This window comes from Panthera pardus, unplaced genomic scaffold (genome assembly GCF_024362965.1).
Source record: "Panthera pardus isolate Hobbes unplaced genomic scaffold, ASM2436296v1 HiC_scaffold_6, whole genome shotgun sequence".
Classification (NCBI taxonomy): domain Eukaryota; kingdom Metazoa; phylum Chordata; class Mammalia; order Carnivora; family Felidae; genus Panthera; species Panthera pardus.
Window position 1 is genome coordinate 130174149 of NW_026526991.1, and position 8889 is coordinate 130183037.

An 8889-nucleotide genomic window follows, 5' to 3' on the forward strand; every position below is an offset into this window, starting at 1 on the left:
GTTTTTTATATTCCTTCCTATCTTCATTTTTCTCACTTACTTGCAAAATAACAATATAATTTTCATCATACCTTGCTAACTCCATTATTCAGTTAGATCCCATACTGTTAGAGCTATGTTTGCAGGTGAGATGAGGATCAGTTTTTAATTGGGTCATGTTGCCAGTCATCTGTGAGCAAATTAAATCAATACATAGTTATTATCTTATTTTGTCTGTTGGGGAGTCCTGTCTCAAGGGCCCCGTGCTTCTTCAGATTTGAGAGTATACTCAAATTAAGATTCCAGTTTTGGGGCGTCTGGTGGCTCAGTCTGTTGAGCGTCCAACTTCGGCTCGGGTCATGGTCTCACAGCTCGTGAGTTCGAGCCCCACGTCGGGCTCTGTGCTGACAGCTTGGAGCCTGGAGCCTGCTTCGGATTCTGTGTCTCCCTTCTCTCTCTGTCCCTAACCCACTCGCATTCTGTCTCTCTCTCAAAAATAAAATAAACATAAAAAAAAAATTAAGATTCCAGTTTTACGCAGGTAAACCGAACACTCTTGAATTAACTGGAACCTTATGTGCACAGAGTCCATGAACACTTCATAAACCAGCCTCTTGGCATTTCTGTGACACCTAAATTTTAGAGTCATAACATGTCTGTTGATACAGCACTGTACTGACACACTACTTTCTATGCAAGAGGTTGTTGCATAAATAAATATTTGGTTTTCTATCCTTGAGTCGGTCTTCTAGAATCTCTTCTGGTTGATACCCCACATTTTTAATAATAAGTAAGCTAGTACTCAGTGTAAAGGGCTTAACTGTGAGCTGGACACTGTCTTATGTACCACAGTTCTAGGAGGTAAGTGCTTATTCTCATCCCCATTTGACATTTAGGGACATTTAGGGAAACTGAACTGGAAGACCCATGGCTAGTAAGTGGCAGAACTGGGATTCGTTCCAATAGTGTCTTGTCTGGCTCCAGACAATATGCTTGTAGCTATTGAACTAGACTGCTTTTCATACTGTTTTACAGCCTCGCAAGATACTTATGTGGTGGCCAAATTGACAGGATGGGGGACATTGGATGTTAAATGATATTAAAGAGCATGTCTCCTCTCTTGATGTGCTCTTTCAGAATTTCTTAATCATTGTAGACTGTGTAATGGTTCTTTTTGTTTACTCCCCTACCTAACAACTAGTAAACGTGATCTCCCTAGGGTTTTATTTGCTTCATGGAGGGGAGTGCATTTACCAGAGTTAGCCACCTTTTCTGTTTTGCTCCTGCTTACAGAAATGCTGCAGTCTCTTGCCCAGCGCCCAGCCCCAGCAAACACCAATCGGGAGCGGCGGCCTCGTTACCAACATCCAAAGGGAGCACCTAATGCGGATCTAATCTTTAAGACTGGTGGGAGGTAGGACAGTCCGTCTCTCTTTCTTCTGTAGCTGTTTGTTTTTCATGATGTCCACATGAATAGATTGTTCTGGATTACACCTAATGATAAAGGCCTGATTACTAGCAAAATAGAAAAGTCTTTGAGTTGTAAGTATTTCAGAAAAAAAAACCTATTTATAGAATAATTACAGGGTTTTTTTCTTTTTTCTTTTTTTTTTTTTTTTAATTTCAGCCACAGTGATCTTGGCTTTCACCCTCTCTTTGTGGACTTTTTGGATTTTTAAATTTTCTCTTTTGCATTCATAGAGATGACTAGTTATAGATGAATTTGAGAGAAATCACAGGCTTTTGTGTCAGAATTTCTCAGGTCAGTGTTAAGTAATCCATGTTTATAAAAACTCAACCTGTTTCCTAGACTTTCAAGCTTTTAGGTTGAGTTTGTTTTGAGGTATTTTGTTTGTTTTTAATTGTAAAATGTCCTCCTGGGATCTATGCCAGTTTTACTTTTTTTTTTTTTTTTTTTTTTTTTTTTTTAAGTAGGCTCTGCGCTCAGCACAGAGCGCAATGGAGAGCTTGAACTCATGAGCCTGGTATTTGAGTTGGTTGCCTAACCAACTTAGCCATGCAAGTGTGCCCTCCAACCATGCTAGTTTTTCTTAAACTTGAGTTGCTTAAAGTGAAATAGTTAAAACTCTAGAAGGAATTTTACATAGATGTTTCCTAATAAGATCTTACTCGTCTTTTAAGGGAGAAAATTATTTAAAGTTTTTCTGAGATCTGATCTAAAGACCCATACCATCAACTCAGTTTTCTGTCTTGTGGTCGAGTTATGATCAAAGGTGTCATTGACTTTGCTGCTCTTACTGATCTCCTTCGGGGTATTAGTGTTTAGCTAAGGACATACATCAGCCCCAAGACGTCCCCTTGCTGTTAGGGGCGGGCAGGTTAGGTGTGGAAGGGATTGTGCTCTGAGCGGGAGCAGAAGAGTTCATTATTGTGTAGAGCAATGCTGGGGAAATGGCACAGGTCTCTTTTACTTGCTCTGTGTTTGTTCCCAATAACATTTTTCTTTTTCTTTTTCTTTTTCTTTTTCTCTTTTTTTTTTATTTTTTTTTACATTTATTTATTTTTGAGAGACAGAGAGAAACAGAGCACAAGTAAGGGTGGGGCAGAGAGAGAAGGAGACACAGAATCCCATGCAGGCTCCAGGCTCTGAGCTGACAGTACAGAGCCTGACATGGGGCTCAAACTCACAAACCGCGAGATCATGACCTGAGCCGAAGTCGGGCACTTAACCGACTGAGCCACCCAGGCGCCCCATCACATTTTTCTTTGAACTATATGCTTGGACAGCTGTAATCAAATTGCTGGTTAGAACATTGGTTTCTCATGACAGTTTAGGGGTCTGTTTTTTTAACATCTATGGAGTGTAATGTTTTTAGAAATCCAAGTTAGAACTGATGTACAAATCCATCTAATTAGGCATAATAAGATACTAGGTTATTTTTATTATCCAAGCTTCATTAAATTCTTTTAATAAAATCTTTTATTGGTACTAAAATGTGGAAGCCAGCTATTTTAAGAGGCCATGCAAGTTTTAGTTTTCAGCTTTTATATTTTCTTACATACCTTTAAATATATTTCAGTGTTCTTGATATACCCGTTTCTCTTCTTGTCTCATGATTGGTGAACAGAACTATTAAGAATATTTTATCTTGAGTGGCGCCTGGGTGGCTCAGTCGTTTGAGTGTCCAACTCTTGATTTCAGCTCAGGTCATGATCTCACAGGTCATGGGGTTGAGCCTGTGTTGGGGCCTGTGCTGACAACATGAAGCCTACTTGGGATTCTCTCTCCCTCTCCCTCTCCCCCTCTCTCTCTGCCCCTCTCCCACCCATACTCTCTCTCTCTCAAAAATAAATAAACTTTTAAAAAAGCAAAAAAAGAACTTTAAAAAGAGGAATGTTTTATCTTGATGTTTTCCGTCAGTTTCACCTGTTTATATTACAGCTTAACATCTCTGAACAGCATTATTTCTGTTAAAACCTAATCCCTTCTTGAGTCACATAATGCAAGTACAGTGTCTTTTCCTAATTTTTAAATGTTTGGGTAGATTTATAGAATCAGTAACTATGACATTTGGTACATAATGAGTATTTCCGGTATGATTTGCTCCCCTCAGCATCTGCCATGGGTTCAGTCCTCCTGTACTATGACAAATTAAAAAGTACGAAAAGATAAAGTCTTTACCCTCAAGTCTAGTGGGAAGACTAAGTATGGGTACTTGAAAGAGTTAATTCTGTCCAAGTCATACATTTATTTTAAAAAGCCATTGAGAGTTTATTAAGTCCCAGGCATTTCCTAAGCAGTTGGGGGAAAAATATGGGAAAACAGATGTGTGAACTTACATATGCTAAAAGATAAACATAAAGCTGTACCTTTCTTCGTTTGCTGCCAGTTATTCAGTTGTTTTTCCTCATATTCTTTAACTTTTTGTTTTTCCTTCCCTCCCTCCAGCCCCTAGTTAACCAAACTTGGAAGAATTGGCCCTGTTTGTTCTTTCTTCCTCCCCTCTCACTGGTGTGGCTGACTGCGGTCTTCTGCCCTCCCCCACTCCCAGCTGCCACCCTGTGCTTCACTTCTGTCGCTTTCAGGCTGCCTCAGCAGTGCTTAGCATGTGGCCCCTCTTTATCTTGACATATGCTCTCTTCCCTGGACTTCTGTGGCTCTCGTGTCTTCTGGTCTTTCTCCTCCCTCCTTGACTCCTCCTCCTCCTCCTGTCTCCTGACTCCTCTATGGGCTTGCCTCTGCCCCCCTCCAGACGCTCTGTCCCTCTGGGTCCGTCCAAGCCCTCCTGTCCTACTCTTGTGCACTCTCCACAGGAGGTGTCCTTCCCTCCTGTGGCCCAGTTCCCTTTCAGAGCTCCTGGTCAGGTCTCACAGTTTAGATTCTGATTGCATGTCCAGCTGTCTTCTAAACAACCGTCTAGAAGGTGTGTCCCTTGCCCCCATGCCACTCTCCTCCTCTGTTCTCTGGCTCATCGAGTGGAGGCACTGCTGAGCCAGTTATCCAAACTGGAAATGTAGGTTTTGGTTTAGACTCTTCACTCCCTCAGGTTCCATGTCTAGTTAATTGACAAATACTTTGATTCTACTACTGAATGGCTCTCACCCTTGCCTGTTTGATTCTGTCTCTGCTGCTGAGACCGGAGATCAAGCCGCCATCACCTCTCATCGCATTGCTGCCCGCAGCTCCCACATCTGCTTCTCAGTCTCCAGTGTCAACCCTTCCAGTTCATTCTCTGTGCTGTCCCCACATTGTTCTTTCTAAAATGAAGTCTGTTGTCTGAGGAGGTGAACTCTTGTGCTTAAAATCCTCAGTGGCTCCTCATGGCTTGTAGCGTATAAAGTCCAAGCTCCTCAGCTTGGTTACCATGGCCCTGCATGGTGAGGGTGTACTTACCTTATTGGCTTTATCGCTTTCTCTTCCTTCCTCTACTCCCAACCAAGCTGGCCTTTCTGTCTTTCTGGTTAGGTTCTTTTTTCACCTCCCTTGCTTGGAACTTTTTCACACTTTCCTCTGGATATCTCCTGTTCCTCCTTCAGGTCTTACCTTGATATTCTCAGATCTGACGTAGGTTGGTACATACATGCTGCCTTTGCTCGCTGTATTTCTACAGACCTTATCCTGTGTAATCGCCTGCCAACTTTTCTTTATCCCCTTTGAGACTGAGAGCTGAGGCGGAAATGAAGCCGCATCTTGTTTTCTACTATGGCTCTTCTGTCACTCTTGTGCCTGCCATACGGTAGATGTTCAGTTAATATTTGTTAAGTGGACAAAGGGACTTTTAAAGGTCTGTATTTGGTCATTTAATAAACTTTTTCCCTAAGCTCTGTTCCCTAAAAGCTCTTTTTTCCTCATTTCCTGATTTTGTGAAAGTCCCATTTCTTGAGCTACCATCTCTTCCTGTCTTAAATCTCTTCTTAAAATAATAACTCAAAAAAATGCTGACTTGTCCGTCATTCTTAAAAATGGCTCTCTATAAAGTTTTAAGGTACTTTTCAAAGCCAGTGCTCTCGAAATAGAGGTGTGAGTGAACGTGGTAGAGGAACAAGCAGTCACGTAAACATGAGTTTTTGAGCACCAAATGTTCTTGGCCATTTTTTTAAACTTAAGTTTTAAGTGAAGAAATGTAGTGATTTGAAAGAACATAACTGGTGGGGTGGAGTTTCCTGGTGGTTTGGCACCTCTTTATTTTTTTTCTATTTTAATGCCGGGCCAGACAGTGGAAAGATGTGTATCTAGAGCGGTGGTTCATCCGATCCCTTAGGGAGAAAATACCGCGAGGTGAGTTCCTAAACAGAGGAGGGAAGAGAAAACTTGTCAGGTCTGAGAAAGTGTTTTCAATTTGACTTTTAACTTGGCTACAGCTTATTTTAAAAATTAGTTACTAACATTGTTCATGTTCTATGGCAAATGAGGGGAAATTCATTTGGAAACTGTTTATTAAAGCAGTTAAAGTTCCTTACCCAGGGATTTTGATAGGTTCCCAGACATGAAATATAATGATTTAAAATTTTTCTAATCACAGGGTGGTCCTTAAAATAGGCTGTACATTAAAATAGTGGCCGTTCTCACTGGGCAGTGATGCCCTAATAAAGTACAGGCCTTTGCTTATAATGCGTTAAAATGGCAATAGCACTCTAAGTAAAACAATTAACCAGTGTAGAACAAGGTTGTTTTCCACTCTGCTGGTGTTGAAAAAACTGAAACTTTACATCTCTGGCAAGTGTTAGTGCTGATATGGTTGATATGCTAAAATTCATATGAATTAAACCAGTGCTCCTTAAACTTTATTTTTATTTTTTATTTCAGTTACTTAGGTAACCTCTATACCCCATGTGGGGCTCGAACTCAAGACCCCAAGATCAGGAGTTACACACTCCTCTGACTAAGCCAGCCAGGCACCCCTTCTTAAACTTCAAAATACGTATTTTAATCATCGTGACTCTTACTAAGCTGCTGGTTCTAACTCGTTTCTAACAACATCTCCCAGGTGATGTCAAAGCTGCTGGAATGCAGATCACACTCTGAGTACCAAGTGTTATTTATACTATCAGACTTTTCTTTAAACCCATCATAAGTAGATGCGCATTTTTTGTTAGATATTTTCTTTATGTCCTTACTATAAAGTTAAGTAATTGATACTTTTGTTGTAAAGCAGGGTCCCTTGTAGAATAAGCACATAATCCAAAGTGAATATTTTAGGTACTTTCTGAGCTCTTACATTTTTTAAGTCTCTCAAAACTATTGTTTTGCCTGTAAAGCAGTCAAATAATATTCTACACTATATACAGGGATATATTTGTCTTATCAAAGACTGGACATTTTTCCCCCTGTCATTTACTATATTTATTTAAAATACTCCATTTTAGGGGTGCCTGGGCGGCTCAGTCGGTTGGGCATCTCACTCTTCATTTTGGCTCAGGTCATGATCTCATGGTTTGTAGTTTCTAGCCCTGTGTCAGGCTCTGTACTGACAGGGTGGAGTCCACTTGGGATTCTCTCTCTCCCTCTCTCTCTCTCTCTCTGCCCTTCCCCCATTCCCTCTCTCTGCTCCTCCTTCATGTGCAAAAGAAATAAACTTTAAAACACTCCATTTTAGAACATGGCTTTGTCTTGACTTCAAGGAAGAGACGTTTCTTTCTCAGGGAATACTTGTGTTCTTGACCGTCTTCCATTCAGTTCAGTCCCGTTTTTGGTACGTCCGGCCAAAGATAACACTTTTCCATACTCGCATCTTACTCTTTGAAATCGGTTTCTCGCTAATGTAACTTGCCTTGTGAGAAGCAAACTGCGTGTTTGCTGGTGCTGCCATAAGAAGTACCACCGCTGGGTGACTGTAATGATGGAACGATGTCTCAGTCTGGAGGCGTCTGCAGGGCTGCTTCCTCCTGAGGGCTGGGAGGGACCGTCTGTTCCGGGGCCCTCCATTAGCTTCTGGTGGTTTGGCACAGTCTTGGCATCCCTTGGCTTTCCTTTGTTGATCCAACACCTGCCGTCTTCACCCGGCGTCCTCCCTGTCCGTGTGTCTGTGTCCACTTCCCCCTCTTTAGGACACACACTGGATTGGGGGCCCGTCCTACTCGAGTGTGGCCTTATCTTTACTAATTCCCTCTGTACTGACCATTCCAAATAAGGTCGTATCCTGAGGTACTGGCGGTAGACTTCAACATGTGATTTTATACACATTGTACAAACCATTGTACAAACCCTAAACACTCAGCACCTTAGAAAGCAGTTACCAGAACATTCCAAGACCACCTATCTGATCACCATCAGCGTTGCTCTTTTTAGTGCCTGCCCCTCTGTTCCTGTTGTTTTTCAGTTCAGTGGGAGTTTGTGTGCTTTTTTTTTTAAGTTGCATTTATTTTGAGAGAGAGAGTGTGTGAGCACGAGCAGGGGGGAGGGGCAGAGAGAGAATCCCAAGCAGTCGCCACGCTCAGCGAGGAGCCCGACGCCAGGCTCGATCTCACAACCTGCAATTAATACGTGAACCAAAATCAGGAGTTTGTCACTCGACCAACTGAGCCACCCAGGCACCCCTTGTGTGCTGTTTAAGAAGCACTGATTTGCCTGGGAGACGGTGGTCTATATAGGGCACCTTTTCTTGCCGCAAGTTTGCCCTCAGTACTAGTTCTCTTTAACGTTGCCCTATTTGTACCTCCAGGAGACGTTGATCCAGCAGCACGTGTCATTTCATTAGGTCCTGTATCTGATGTTGTGGATAGTGGAGTCCTCCAGCAATTGAATGAGAGCAGTGGACACATCTCAGCATGTCGGTCTAGAGAGTTGCGAATCTAAACCTGGGACGGGCTGGGGCCATGAGGCGGGAACAGCAGCCTCTGCCAACACCGGAACAAGCCGACGCTTCCAGATAAGGCGGAAAGGCCTTTTGCAATGGAAATCACGTGAGGGTTAATCTTCTCTTGAGAATAGCAGTCAAGAAATGAGATGGTTAACTTGACTACTGAGCAGTTACACCAAGAAGAGCGTCAGTGAGATGACTGAGCCAGAGAAGAAACGGTTGTGATGGTAATGGTATGGGGGAAATGAACTTGAGTTTTAAATTTGATTTGAGTTACAGTGTCTCTGAATTGAACATCCCATGTTGGAAGAAGATACATTTGGGGGCTCCAGGACTACAGTAGAAAAGTATAGAGCAAGCAGTAAAATCTTCTAGTAAAAACTTACATGCAGGACAACAAAATGATGAAAGATATCCAAATACCAGGTAATCCACCAGGAAGGCTTTTGTTTAGGAATTTGTTTCAAGAGGAACAAGGGATGAGGGAGAAAAATCAGTTTTATCCATCAGAGTCAGTAATACAAAATTGCCTATTAGGGTAAAAGAAAAATGTGAAGACTTAGTATACAAAGAGCATGAGTTCAGATGGCTTAGGGGAGTCTGACACCAGCCCAAGAAGGGAGAGTTGAGCCCATTGTAAGTATCATTG

General features: G+C 42.0%; 1 protein-coding gene across 2 annotated transcripts in view; it reads left to right on the forward strand.

The window, feature by feature from the left end:
* UPF2 (UPF2 regulator of nonsense mediated mRNA decay) overlaps nt 1-8507 on the forward strand; it is a 109384-nt gene extending 100877 nt beyond the window's left edge. For both annotated transcript variants that reach the window (XM_019460800.2, XM_019460802.2), the window contains exons 21-22: nt 1273-1393; nt 8103-8507. In XM_019460800.2, coding sequence (XP_019316345.1) covers nt 1273-1393; nt 8103-8112 — 131 coding nt within the window. In that variant the 3' untranslated portion in view covers nt 8113-8507. The remainder of the gene's footprint in view (nt 1-1272; nt 1394-8102) is intronic.
* Nucleotides 8508-8889: the final 382 nt, after the last annotated feature.